The 14,838-nt window shown below is 43.7% G+C and overlaps 1 protein-coding gene across 10 annotated transcripts; it reads right to left on the minus strand.

Annotated features, from left to right (window-relative positions):
* Window positions 1–1,725: 1,725 nt before the first annotated feature.
* PNLDC1 (PARN like ribonuclease domain containing exonuclease 1) lies at window positions 1,726–14,810 on the minus strand. 10 transcript variants are annotated; one of them, XM_056342673.1, is made up of 19 exons: window positions 13,980–14,810; window positions 13,530–13,587; window positions 13,338–13,411; window positions 12,326–12,359; window positions 12,079–12,202; window positions 10,714–10,802; window positions 10,330–10,418; window positions 8,906–8,985; window positions 7,759–7,896; window positions 6,745–6,814; window positions 6,421–6,506; window positions 6,148–6,203; window positions 5,122–5,189; window positions 4,296–4,349; window positions 4,038–4,080; window positions 3,368–3,467; window positions 2,745–2,920; window positions 2,472–2,570; window positions 1,726–1,903 (listed from the first exon to the last, which is right to left on the minus strand). In XM_056342673.1, exons 1-19 carry the CDS (start codon window positions 14,053–14,055, stop codon window positions 1,831–1,833), a joined length of 1,587 nt encoding a protein of 528 aa, XP_056198648.1. In that variant the 5' UTR covers window positions 14,056–14,810; the 3' UTR covers window positions 1,726–1,830. The 10 variants fall into 10 exon arrangements, 9 of the variants coding, with proteins under 9 accessions (XP_056198648.1, XP_056198646.1, XP_056198645.1 ...); XM_056342671.1 differs by having other exon boundaries at window positions 5,122–5,186; window positions 10,330–10,430; XM_056342670.1 differs by having other exon boundaries at window positions 10,330–10,430.
* Between the last annotated feature and the right edge of the window lie 28 nt (window positions 14,811–14,838).

Raw genomic sequence — 14,838 nt, forward strand, 5'->3', positions numbered from 1 at the left:
TTGCTCTGCATGTAAACTTCTCTGATTTATAGTAGGAAAATCTAGTAGGATCCACAGCAATGGTTAATTTGCAATTTCTCCCAGCTGTAATGCAGAAAAGCCAAGTTTCTTGATTCATTACACAACGTCGCTACACAAGGTATGTCTGTCCCCTGGGAAGACCCGTGGGCTATTTCTCAGAAAGGGGTGAAAGGATCTCTGCTTTCTTCCACAGGGAAGTGTGTTTCTCTAGAGGGTAAGCCAAGAGAGCAAACAGTGCTGCAGGAAGCTAATTCATTATTTGTCAGTGTGCCACCCGGAGAAGAAAATGGGAGGAAGGGAGCAAAATTTAAAGACAGAACAAACAATTTCTTTGTTCCTTCAAAGTGCGTGCTCCCTTAAAATGCTGTGCTTCTCACAGGTAACAGCATGATCCACAGACTACAGATTACATGCAAGTGAGTCTGCACCTCCCCATATTTAAGTAGTTAGATGAATCTGGACCCCAGAGAACAAGAGTATTGTTTCTCAGATCATAAGCCAAGAAGAGTGTTTTTATGGGAAAATGAGCGTAACGCCCAGCTGAAGTTTTCCCAAATCTACACAACACACAGAGCCTGTGCTCTCCTTGACACAAGAAGGGTGTCTAATGATGCTGAAAGATAACAAAAATTACAGAATAAATAGGGAGGGAGATACAATGGTATTTGAAGGAACATTGCGACAGAGAACCCCATCACTTGAAGGGGTTACCAAAAATAAAAAAAGAAAGAAAGGTCATCAAGAAGTCAGTTACTTGTCTGGCTAGGAGCTGGCTTATGAAACAAAGGCTAAAACCCACCAGCTGTGCAGAACTTGAGCCACATCTGAAGATATACAGCCCTTGTCTTCTAAAGAGCAGCACAGCAGCAAACCATTAGCAGCAGAGAGCACGTGATCTTCAGGCACACCACAATACTGTGCTGCTGCTTTAAGGTCCCCTGCAGCAACTCCCACTTTACAGTTGATTAACAGCAGATTCTATATAGCAGATGATCATGGGCCCCATCCAACTAGGTCTGCCTAATGAAATCCAGGGACCATTATCTGGAAACCACAGATCAGCAGGTTGTTTTTGAGAAGGAAATTAATAAGAAAAATTTCTGAAGACCACAGTCCCTGGACTGACAAATTCTCCAGCTGTATCACAGAAACTGATCATGTTTCATGATATTTATGGATAAAGGGCTTCTCACATGCTGTGCGCCAGAAGCAAAGATAAATGTGTGCCAGCTCACCTGTGTATATTCAACAAACTGGAAGCTGATAAATTGCACTTGCCTATCACCTACACCGCCACTGAAAGTACCACTGAACAACACTGACAGCACTGCAAATGATTCACTATTCCCCAGAATCCTTCATGTGCCCCAAAAGCAATTGCTTCCATCAGTGCTGCCCATTTTCATTTGGTAAACAGTGATATTTCACCTGCTTTACAATTGAAGCTAAAAATAACCTCTTTCATTTCATAACCTCATCAGAAATGTGTTTAATGCAGCAGCACAAGCACTGGGAACAAACTGGGGTTACGAATAGCTGTGAAGAACCAACAGAGGATCAAAGTAAATTAGGCATCAGAAGAACCATCTCTCCCTCTTCGGGAGGGGACTATGCTTTGAACAGATTACAAACTACCACAGGTTGGAAATGAACACATCCTCTTCAAAAACACATTTCCAAGAAAAGAATTAAAAACACTCTTCATAGCTTTTTGCCCCCACATATTTATTGAGCAAAATACAACAAAACAAAACATAGACAAACACAAAAAAGTCTGCGTTCCTCACGCCTCATCTGTAAGGCAGTCCTTTAGAATGAACAGCAGGGAGCTCCTCCGAGTACAAAGGCCAAGAGAGACCAGAGTGCCACAATACCAGAGACTCTAAAGGGCAAGAATAATAAAATGCTGTTAGGCTACTTGTATTTAGGGCTTAATTTTGTTGTTATTAAGCAGTGAGATTCTTTCCCAAACATTATCAGACCAGAAATTCACCCTTCATGAACATCGCTGTCACCACCTCACAAAAGGGTTGTACTTTGAATCTGGAATTCTCTCCTAACTACTGAGCTTTCAACTCTGCTGTAGAAAAAACATCTATCCCACACCTGGGAGACACTGCCTCTCTCCCCTCAGGCTTATTAGAGCTAGCATTACAGTTCATTAAGATAACCCTCTGTTACGGTAGCACATACACAGTGTTGTGTTACCCACAGGGTAACATTCCCCGGTTAACCTGGGTCAAGATTAAACTGCAGTTGCCCAGGGCTGAACGCTCACAAGTAGCCACCCAGCAGCTGGCAAGTGAACCTCCTCCTGAACCCCTTTTTCTCTTGAAGAGCTGGCAGAAAAGAACACTGCAAAAGAGCAGCAGACTGCTGCCATGACAGGGCCAGGCACCCTGAAAGGCACACTCTCCCCCTCCCCCATTCCTGGGATCTCCTTAACTCACTGCAGCAGGCAGCTGATGCTCGGAGAGTGTCTCCAGTGGCGGTAGATGGATACCCCCAGGCGAGGGGGATGGTTAGCATCTCGCAGAACGCGCCTGACGCTGTAATGAAAGCAGATGTCCTGAGCCGTGGCTTGCACACTGCTTACAGCACCCCACAGCTCGGGACAGGAATCTCTTCATCTAAGAGTTGTCACAGCAGAGGAAGGGGTGGGATGAAGACTTCGATCAGAGAGTATCAAGGGACAAAAAAAGAAATACTTTCCGGTCACTTACTGCTTAAATTTATTGGAGAGAAGAAGGAACTGGTCCTTTGAAAGCCGTCTCACATCAAAGTGACAAAATGCTTTAAACTCTTGGCGAATCTGCCTTTCATTCAGCCCTGACCAGCCTCGGACATGGACAACCAAGAGAGGCGGACGCTGACAGGGAGCATCTTCCCCAGAAAAATTCTGTAAAGTGTACAATACGGAGACATCCGAGTTCACAAATACTATATAAGCACTACTAATATAATCAGAAAATATGCAAAATGCGACCCAAAATAAGACAAGTTGGACAACATCGCTGTTGGCGTAAAATTATTTTTCTTTTGTCCCAAGATTCTTCTAAACATCATACATAAAAGCAAACGGTCATGATTGCCACGGATAAACCATCAGAGAAACAGCAACGTAAACTAACACCATCTTACAGGATAACAATATGAATATATTTCACAAAGCAGAAATTCAACTCATTTATCATTTTGAAAGATCAATTGTGTCATTTGTATGACAACAATTTCTGCCAAGGTGGGCCCAGGCACTGCTGGGTTTTTGTCCTCTAATAAAGCCATCAACTACGCTACTGTCCCATGCACCCCACAACCTGGTCACAAACCTGCAGTGCATACGCACAATGCTAGCAACACCACCTCGGATGACGTTCACTTTGTTCAGATACTCTGCTAACACGGGGAGATATCGAGAGAAAGAAGAATCAACCTCCACTGCATCACTAAATCAGAAAACAAAAATGGAACAAAGTTTTGTTTCTTCAGCACTGCACTGCTGCACAGTGTCTATGGAGCACAGAGCTCCTGAAGCAGCTCTTTAACTAGTGACAACATAGGTATTTCATATCTTGGCATCTTCTAAAGAAGTCGAAATGCTGCAAGCAAAGGGAAGGGATTTGAACAGCTGCCTATTAGGAACTTAACTGAAGGCACTGAATCACACGGATGTCAAAAAAGGAAACCAATGGGAAATTATTTGACCCTTACCCAAGTGAACTGAACTTGAGAGATTGTTCAAGGATAAAGGAGTCACAATGCCATTTCCCAATCTCTGAGCCACCACATGGCCCCTGATTCCATTTTTTAAATGTCAGCTTTGACATAAAGCTACTACTTTCAGATTATAAAATAAAAATCTAATTAGAACAGTGACATTTCCAGTAAGACTTTCTCTTATTCAAAAGGAAGGCGAGCTTGCAAAGCAGAAATTCAGCCAGAGTGAACTGAAAACAGTTTTCTGTAGAACTCATCCATGTAATGCAATTCTCAGCAAACATTTAAACATCACTCACTCTGTGTATCCGCACAGTAGCAAATGAGCCGACTTCAGAAGAACTAGAAGGAGGAATAATGAGGTGGCATTAGAACAAAGCTAAAGAAAGATAACTAAACGAATGGAAAGCAAAAACTCACTGAAGTACAGCTAAGTTACTAAGGGCAACAGACTGTATGTAACAAGTATGTCTTAGTATGAAATAGAGCTATGGAGGAGGAAAGGAATTGCCAAGTCCCCACACAAACTCTGAAGAAGTGTTTAAGAGGCATTTTACCTGAACCACAGAGAAATGCATCATAGCCTGCCTCATGAGGACATTTCTTCTCAGCTGTAAGTGTCCAACAAAAACAAAAAGGAATGAACACCTTTAGCACACTGAGTATACTGCTCCACTGCAGAATCCTAACATTCATAAGATCCACTGTTGTGTTTTGGAGGTGTGTGTCCCCTCTCAGCCGTCTCCTTCCTCGCCCTCAAACCTTTACACCCAACAAAGTCTATGCTTCTGCCACGCATTTTAAAATTATACCAACACAAAGGCAGCAGTTACATGAATGTCTGAAAAGCTTAGTGAGATGACCATTAAAAAAACTGTAGCTTTTATAAGGATCTAAAGAAAACTGTGTTGTATATGTTATTGATGGTATGGGAACCATTTCAATACAGAGCAGGCCCTGCACTGCAGGACACCTTGCTGCCATGAGAAGCCACGAAATGTCTGCCTTGCAGCCAGTATCACACCACATACTGAACACAACCTCCTGTACATGAACCACTGAGCTTCTGCTACTTTCCAGGACCTCCCTGCCTTTAAGCTCCTACTACTTTCCATTCTAGGACTGCTGCTTCCCACCTCCCCTTGCCCCTTCCAAGCCCAACTTAGCAACATGATGTAAACCTGCCCTACATTACCCTCAGCAGCTACCAGGGACATGCAGAATACATGACATTTTGGGAGCCCAGGCTTTGGGTCTGGACAAAAATGTGTGCAAATTCAGTAGACCCACTGGCACTCACTCATGCCTTGCATGTGGATATCCACAGGGTACAACAAATCCCTTTTTAGCTACCTGACTTTGAAGATCTGCTTACGAACATACCATATCTTGAGCAGTCACTTGCAGGAGTTATCACTGGGCATGCTGGATCTTTGGAATTCAGGTTGCTGCTGAAGACAAGTGGGTGTATAAGATTTTTGCCTTTCCTCAGTACGTTATAGACAAGTTACTGTTCTCTAGTGACCTCTGACTTCACTTCAGAAAAAGCTACTGAAGACTTTAAAAGGAACTTCGGCAGTATTCTATGAAAAGGCTAGGATACTTGAAAACTAACTCCTAAATACTTCCTCAGTCTCTTCCCCTAGTCAAACCTTCTAAGCTGCAAATCTGCTCTAACTGCATACAAAAAGTGTCAGCCAAACTAAAAATCAATGGAAAACTCCAAGGAAAGGAGGTGACTAGATGGTTCTGAAATTGCGTTCATGTCAAATTTGCTAAGAAAAGCAAAATTTTGCCAGTTTCCCCTCATCCCTCTATTCCCAAGAAGGAGATACAAAATTAGTGCTTATAAATATAGTACTGGGATTCTGAGGTGTTTTTTCTTTGTTTGTTTTTAGCAATTTATCTACAAGGGAAGCACAAAAACAAAAAAAAACAACCAACCAACCAAACAAACAAAAAAAAAAAGAGAACTCTTCTACCACATCATGGCACACACTCTGTTTGAACATCGTAATTAGTTACTGCTTTGGGCTCAGTGCAGCCATTTCTTGGGAGCTGTCATTTGCAATTAGGGTGTATTTTCACTGAGACCTGAAACTCACTCATTTCCTAACACAACATAAGCAACATACAACTTCAGAGTCAAGGCTGTCTGCGAGCCAAACTCATGACAAATGAACTACCGGTGGTACAATATGAAAAGCGACTTAGAACAAATAATTTATTTCACAATTACTTTACAAGACAGATGAGCAAATCTTTTGCTTTTAAATTTAGAAAAACAAGAAACCAGCTGAAAAACATTTGGGAGGAGGGAAAGTACAGAATACATGAAATAACTGACTTTGAAATATCTTTCCCAAGAAAACAAAGGGATTGTTGAAGGCTTTATATCCCACCACTTACCTACACAAAACTGAATATATCTCCAAAAGATTAGATACTCGAGGAAATGGATGCTTCTGTAAAAGAAGAACGTATTAGAAAACCGACCAAGACAGACCTCATGGTAAGTGAACTCATCTGCTGGTACTGCCGATTCATTAAATGAGAACTAAAATCAGAATGTCTCAGGGCAACAATCACAGTTCTGTAACCACAGAGCACTGAGGAAAGATATCCTCCCTTTTGGGCGAAAGACAAGCATTACCTCCAAATGTAAAGACCTTCACATCTTACCTTCCAGACAGATTTTGTTACAGTCTTGGTGTCTATGAGGACAGGAAACAGGTTGTGAATGTTTCTTTTAAACTCCTCATAGCTTTCTGAAAGCAAAACACATGTGAAGAAAGACAGCATAGAACTGAGGGAAAGCCAATGGTATTGCAAATGAGTAAAAAAAGAGAGGTGAAGCCAGAGCAACAACGTACTGCTCCAACAGTTAAAGCTCCGAAGAGGCAACTAGTACTGCTGCTTGCCAAGCACTGTGGGTGGCAAGTGACCACTGCCGCATCCCCATTGCAAAGGCAGCAGCCTGGGGACAGCACCTATGTACAGCATTACCTGGAAGGGGCTTGTAGAACTTGTCATGAAGATGCATAAGGTCCATAAGCATGTTATGTCCCACCAGGGGCTATGGGAAAAATACAAACATAACAGCCCATTGGAGCATATTTTTGAAGAAAGCTCAGAGACAACCAGCTCTCATGCTCAACACACTCAACAGCTATAACCCTTTCCTCTGGCAGACAGCATCCACACACTCACCCAGTCATTCAGGCTGCAAGGCTCACAGGAAGATTACTGCTTTCAGAAAATAAGACTTGTGGATTCACGGAGTGGAGTATTTTTTCCAGAAGCATTCTATTTTCAGTGGACCTAAGGAGCTAGGTGGATTCATAGTTCAACTGAACGCTGGTAAAAACCTTCCAGCGATCACATTTATAAGCTCACTCACAAAGGCAGGGACAGCCTTTGCCTGCACATCACACAGTCTTCTGAAGCTGAGATTCATTCAATCATCTGCATACAGAACAGAAGAATTCCCACATATAATCAGACCAATGGTCCACTGGGTTCAATAAACTGGTCTGTCACATGCTGGAAAAAAAGAGTAACTTGCCCAAAAGGCAAGAATCTGCTCAGCTTCCTTAGATGGTGATTCATGCTGTGTAACACAAGGATTTTTAACATTGCAGACTCCTGCATTTTCTCAAATGAAATAAGAAATACATTGCAGAATGGGTTCTGGTTCCCTCTCCCCTGGCTGCACTTGGATTGCAGCAGTAATAGAAAAGTAACACAGGGAAATCAAGTGTTTGGATCCGTAATTCTGAGCATGCTTTGGGAGCGGGACCTGGTCAGTAAGAAGATGAAATGTTTAACACTCATTTTTCCTAACCATGACTGCAACGTAAGTATTCATCTCGGTTTTACTGACAACCGGACAGGATGGTCACACCGAATGAGGTGAGTCGTTTAATACAAATTACTACTTTATCTTTTATCATCCCTCTACATCCAGTGTAGCAGAATAAGGAAGAGAGTTAAAATGGGATTAGGGATAAGGTATTTTACCTTCTTGGCTTTAACAAGTGTCTGGAAGAGGTTAGTGAAGCCCCGGGCAGATAGGAGAATGAGCTCCTTCCGGCAGGAGTCATAAGGAGAGTTCTCCAGAAGCCAACGATGCTGTGGACTCACTTTTTTCACCATTACCTGAAAAGAACAGTTATTGGGTATCTCAGCATCCCATGCTAGTTGTATGTACATTGCTTACTGGGGTTCAGTAATGCTGAGGACAAGTTCAGCTTGTAGGCTATGAAGGATGGAGAAATAGTGCATCCCCCTGGGAGCACAGGACTGTCTCACTTCTCTTTCGTATGGAGACCAGTGCTCCAGTAACAGAAGAGACCTGCTATAAGGGTGTCTTATTAATGCTTCTTTTTTTAAGAGGACAGTTCCTACCACAGGCTTTTTTGGAGCACAAACAAACATAATTCAATGTAACTTGATACAAATATGGTAAGTTGGTAAGTTCATGGCACCAGAAAACCCGCCAGCAATCACATAAACCGAGTCCCCAAAGGCTACACTTCAGATGAGAAGGTTGAGTAAATCTGTCACTCTGTTGACACTGGTTATCAGACCAAAATAGTACCAATGAAGAAAAAAAAAAATACCTCCATGATCTACTTTAAGCAACTGACTGGTAACATACTCATACAACATTTTGAGAAGTCCACAGCCATAGATTTAATTCAGAAAAAATTGCACCAAATGTAAAATAGCAATAGCAAAACAGCTAGCCACAGAACAGACAGAGTACAAGCCTTCAAAGCAACTACATGGCAAAAGTCATCAAAGGAAAAACACCAAAAAAAAGGCTACAAACTGTACATTCTTGTAGAGGTATTGAAAGAGAGATCTAGCAAGGTCTGGAGACACAGAGAGGGTCCCCTCCAGAAGTGCCCCAAGGACAAGCACTTCCAGCTCAAGGTATTTTGTGGCTACAGGACAAACAGAAACCAAAGTTACTGAGTTTTCCGGATTTCTTTTCTTGGGATCCCATAATGAACAGTTCCCAGAACATTCTTTTGTCACAGTCTTCTCCTCCTGGACCCTATCATTAAAAGCAAAAGCAACATTTCAAGGTCCCTGCAAGAATGCCAGTCCTATCTGTCTAGATAGAAACCCTCTTTTCAAAAGGTCCACATCTCCATCTCACCTTCTTGTCTCCAAGAGGTTGTGTCCAAACATTTTGGAGAGCTTGTCTCAGAACCAGCTGAACTTCAAACACCTGATAGCCTGAGACAAAAGAGAAAAAAAGAAAAGTAAAAACTTCATAGGTACAGACAAGCCTATTTAGGAAACCACATTTTTCTAGGCAGGACTGACCAGATGCTTCTCCCCCACTGTACATACAGCATATACTCCTGAATGTATGATCTTGGTACATTGCCGTACATGATGACAGCAAAAAAACCCCAAACAAACAAACAAAATCCCCACAAACAAACAAGAAACACCACCCCACCCCATTCCCAGAAAAAAACTACAAACAAATGAAACAAAAACAAAACAAAACAAAAAAAAAAACAAACAACAAAAAAGGTCACAGCAATAATAAGCTTTAGCAAGGACACAGAGGAAAGGAAAAGACTAACTGAAAAAGAAGAGGGACGAAGACTACTATTACAAAAAAGACCATCTGTGATTTTGGAAGGTTTCGGTGCAACACACACAGAAGCCAAGCATGTATTAGAGGGAAAAATGCATTTCCCCCCACAGATGATAAGGAACTAGCCCAGTCCCCTTCTGAACAGCATTCAAAAAAGACACCTTAATTAGTCTTACTGTTTACTTAATAGTCTGTCTTGTCACAGGTGCTCACCATTGCCAGACCCTATTAAAATATTAGTATCATATCTACTACAGCTGAAAAAGCAGATACAAAACACAGCACACTCTCCAACCCCTGTATTTCACACTCTGCAAAAAAAAAAACCCAACAGACAAAACCTTAAATACTTTCTGTCCTTCGTAACCTTTTCTGTATTTTATTCCCTGATCTAGAGTGTCAAGATTTGGTTTCTGTGAGCAAACCTACAAACTCTTTCTCTGCTACAATTCCCTGTCCCTCAGCTCTATAGTGCACTGGCATATATAACTCCTTGATGCTCCACATGAGACAGAACAAACTCTGAAAGGAGACCTGCTGTTCACTTCTCCAAGGAGAAAAAAAAACAAAAACCAGACCACCCAGGATTTAAAACAAGTTTAAAAGTTTTCCTGATTCAGAACAACTACAAATTCTTCAGTTCCTGCTCAGAAGAAGCACAAAATGGAAGTCAGTTACCAAAAAGCATGGTCCAAGTACCTAGACATTCACTTCACTATAGGAAAACTCACCACCCCAGTGGAGCAGAAAGGCAGAGCCCAGAGCTGAATGCTGACAGGAGCAGAGGCAGAGACAGGGCAAAGAGTTGTAAGAGCAGGATGGGCACAGGTGCCCATCTCAACAGGTTCTCTCTCAACAGAGCTGTTTAACAGAAGAGGTAGCGAAGGACAGTAGCAGCCCCAGAGGTTCAGGAGATGTGATAAAGCCACTCAGAGCCCACAGATGCCCAAGGGAGGCACCCCGTTTCATACCGCTCAGATCCTGCAGAATCAGAGTCTCCTCTTCCTCTGCTGCACCCACCCAACAGGTCACTTCATCAATAGCTTTCTTCAGCACATCCCTGTTCACAACACTAAAGCAGGATCAGGTGGAAAGAGGCAAAGCGTGAGAAAGAGCTCTTTACCATATACTTTGCTGTGGGAATGCAAAAGCATCACTTCCCAACATTCACCCAATTCTCCAGACTACATCCTGTGATCTCAGTCTTCCTTTGGAGAGACCACAGTGTGCTGGAAATGCTGGTGACAAGACATTCAGGCCAATAGGCTTTAATATTTCTACAGAACGCGATCCTAGTGAAGGTAAGCTGTCAACACAGTCAGTACTGAGGACCCACCTCTCTAAATAGTGCTCACCTGCTGATGTTCCAGCTACCCGCTAAGAGATGCTGGCTAAAGATCTTCTCCTGTACCTCATTCATGTATGGGATTCCATCTTTGAGGAACTGAGGTGGGGGGGGGGGGGGAAAAAAGCTAGGCTGGTTACTCTCCCTTGGACTTTCTTGCAGCAAATCAGAGAACAGCAGGTTAGCCAGGTCCAAAACCTGCATATACTTCAAAGATGCTGCTGTGCCTCATTCTCAGAATATCCTCTTCAAAAATATAAACTGTAGGTAATCCAAGATGCATTCTTACATAAAGGAAGCATGTTTAGATATGGAGGAAAGAAAAGGATTTTTGTCAACTGTAATATTATTTTTTTTGCTCTGCTTTTACCTTTCCTTCAATGAGATACTTCAAGGGTCAAAATACCGATACCAAAAAGTCAGAGACAAAACTCTAATTCTTAGTTTGGAGTTTTAGACAGCAGGCGTTCTTTATTTTTGGCACCAGATGCATGGGGGACGACATGCCCAACATGCATACTGACTCTCTTCACTGTTTATCTTTATATGGCCGATCTACGCACATTAATGACATTTCGGAGAAACGATTAGCATATTCATTACAGTTCCAAGAACTACTTATCATATCTACACTCTTACTACGCATGTGTGGCCTAACGGGTCAGGGGTCCTCCAGTGGTTGTTTGGAATATCTTTATCCGTTCTTCATTCTCCTCTTTGTCATCTTCCTCTTCTTATTCTTTTCATGACCTTCCATTCTTCTGGCCCTCTTTCAGCACTCTGGGGTCACATCTTGGTTTCAGACTGGTTCTTATCTACTTAGTAAACTATACAATGCAGTGTTCTACTAGTAGCTAAACTACATAATACAGACTTGTACAGCTGGGCAACATTGTGGATACATAGCTACAACATTTACAGCTAAGCACACTGGTAAAATTCCTCCAGTATCAACATCATGATGCTTCCTGTCCAAAAATTGCTAGAAGTGCTCTTACGAGATGACATAGTCTGAATTTTATGGGAAATGTGGTAATATGTAAGATGCAGGTAAACTGAGATTTCCCCACCTTCATGGCTAGTAAAAATGCCCACTGGGGTCTGTTCAGTAACTCTTTGGCTCACCAGAGACAGGTTTCCTTTTTTTGAGGTGGAGAAATCTGTATGGCTGACGTACATGGGATTATTGCCTCTACAGCAGTTCAGAAAAACCAGCACTCACTCTCCCTGTTGATAATGAACCACATGATGTGTTCATACTTTAGCGAGATGCTGTTTACCCCAGAAATGTAGCATTTAGGGATATTAATCCTAATTTCTCCTGTAATTGCACAGACTTCCTCTGTTCTAGATTTCTGGCAGAAAGATTACATACCTTATTATAGTCAAAGCCATAATGAGACAGGAACTGAATGCTAGATGCAGAGAGGGCAAATTCAACATCCGTAACTCCCCATGTTGAAGGAAAGAGAAAAAAGTTGTATGAATGTACCACATACCTACAATGAAAAGAAAAATATGTCTAGAAGGTAATTGTAAGAAATAAATCCTCGCAAGAGAATTCTGCATAAAATCTCAACTGCACTGTCTTAATTATAACAGAAAACTGGTTTTTAACTTACTTGTTCGAATTTTCATTTGAGAATATTGCCAGCCCTGCAAGAGAGAGAAATCTCTGTTGAAATGGCAATGTTTAGCTAGATGTCTACAGATACTGTGAAAATTAGATAATGGCTGTAGGGATCCCCCCCCCCCCAATGGAGTACATGTTTTCCATTCACTAACACCACAATGCAAATCTTAACAGCAACTGCCAGGCCACTCCCCTGCTCCCTGAAAGTGAAACAGGGACAAGCTTTTAGTGTTAAGTGGGAGAAGGAATAGAGTCTGATAAAATAGCAAATAGACTGAGCATTGGGTGAGAAGAGGCGAGTTGGTGATGAAAATCTCCAACTATGCATACATAGGTCTGTGGGTCCAACTACACCACAAAAGGGTTTGGAAGGAGCTAGGCACCACAGAGGACTGAAACATGTTTTTTACCACTTAGGTTCTTTTTTTTCTATTAATCCCTAAAAAGCACATTAAGATCTTACATAGCCTAAGTCTTTGAACAATATTTTAAGCGGTTTTGGAGCCGATTTCTTGACCTCTAACTGGTTCTTAACCGTTAATAACCCTCCTCTACCACCACAGGCCCTTTCTTAAGCTGATATTTTTTTTTTTATTTAGGAATATCAGAAATACTAGCCTTCATGTTCTTCTAACAGTCCCCTTACTCATACACTACACCAACTGCCACAGCTTTGACTAGGAGCTTGTCCCCTGCTTCTTGCTTGCATCCTGTTTTAAAAGCCCTGTATTAGTACCTGCCATCTTTAAATATGAACAACTTTAGACCAGTAAAAAGTATATGGCCCACCCGACTCTACATTATTTAAAGTACTGAAAAGTTGATATAATTCAAACATCAGAGTGAAAATAAAAAAAAACCAAAAAACCTACCACAGCAAACAAATGTCTCTTTAACAAGTGAATTAAAACCACCAGCACCTGCAGGGCCTGCCAGCTTGCAAAAGGGCAGCTCCCACTAAGACCTCGGGAGATTATTTTCTGTGTCAGAACAGCACTTACCAAGCTGAGTAACAGTGAAGCGCTGAATGCTCTGCCTGGCCTTCAAGTACAGTTCCACAGGGGAATCAAACAGGCTACGAACAAAACCAGAATTGGAGGGAATGGAAACAAGGAGGTTTGCAAATGCACAGGCAGCTCTCCCAGAGCTAGAGCAACAAGTACCCCTCACATTTCCAGCCCAACAGCTTTTACCTGGGCTTGTTATTTTGGGTGGCAGTTGAATATAACCCAGTAAACTCCATATCAATGGCTGGGACGTGGAAAGGAAACAAAAAAAAATATGAAATACGAAGCAGGTACTTTGCCAGCATCAGAACAAGAATCTCCAGAACACCTCTCTATGCCGTAACCTGTGTCAAACCCACAGCTCAAGAAAAAAGGCAACTGAGATGAGAGTGTGTATAGTTAACAGACACCACGACCCCCAGCTCACTGCGCTGCGGCCAGCACGGCAGAGGGCTCGCTCCCCACCGCCGCTGCCCGCTTTAACGCCCAGCGCCCCAGAGCTCGCCCTACGTGTACACACCAGCGCCATTATCTGCGCAAATACGCCTCAGCGCCAGCCACGCCGGAGCCTGGCCCTGCGCCAAGCGGCTCGCAGACAGCGGGGACCCAGCCGAGAGCCCCCCGGCCGCGGCTCACCCAGGAAGGCGGCGCGGCGGACGCGGCCCCGCAGACGCGGCAGGCGCCGCTCGAAGGCGGCCGCCCCCATCTCCATGGCGGGCTCCGCGCTGCCCCGGCCCTGCGCGCCTGCGCACACCGCCGCCGGGGCGACCCTCGCCCGGATTTAAGGAATCAGGCGGGCCGCAGCCATGGGAAGCGCAGGCTGAGCCGGGCGGGAGGGGACGGGGCAGCCGCCGGGCACTGAAGGCGGGAGGGTGAGGCTGGAAGCGTACGAGGCCGGGGAGCCGCCGCGCGGGGCCCTCACTCGCGCCGCCTCATCTTCGCCAGTAAAGCTCGGGCAGCTACGCCGTCCCCGAGCCATTGAACATTACGAAACGGCACCAGCTGCTAGGTAAATTAAACGCAGTAAAACACCAGGATGATTTTTAAGAACGCTCCGGATTCAGCCGCTGGCGGAGAGGAGCGCGCCGAGCCGGAGCCCGGGCCCCGCTGAGAGGGGCCGCGCCGGGAGCGCCGCCGGCCCCGGGCAGGGGAGGGGAGCTGAGCTGGCGGCACCGGCCGGCGGCCACACGGCGGGACACGCAAAGGGAAAGGGGCTTCTTACCCCCTGCGGCTGGCATTTGTGCTGCTTCCCTCCTAGACGGGTGGGGCTGAAGCAGTTCAGACCTAAGGGGCTGCGAGAAAGCTGCAGGGATGAGTTGGGGGAGTTTGATCTTTTTACCAAATGTAGCACATAACTTTATTACGATTCTAAACATTGACATGATTACTGTATTTCGCTAAATTAGACTGGCAGTGTACAGGGATCAAGTATCTAAGCATTTCCAGGGTTCAGGTTAGAACAAATGCAAAATCAAGTATGAAAAATAGAACATAC

Source organism: Falco biarmicus, chromosome 6, assembly GCF_023638135.1.
Source record: "Falco biarmicus isolate bFalBia1 chromosome 6, bFalBia1.pri, whole genome shotgun sequence".
Classification (NCBI taxonomy): domain Eukaryota; kingdom Metazoa; phylum Chordata; class Aves; order Falconiformes; family Falconidae; genus Falco; species Falco biarmicus.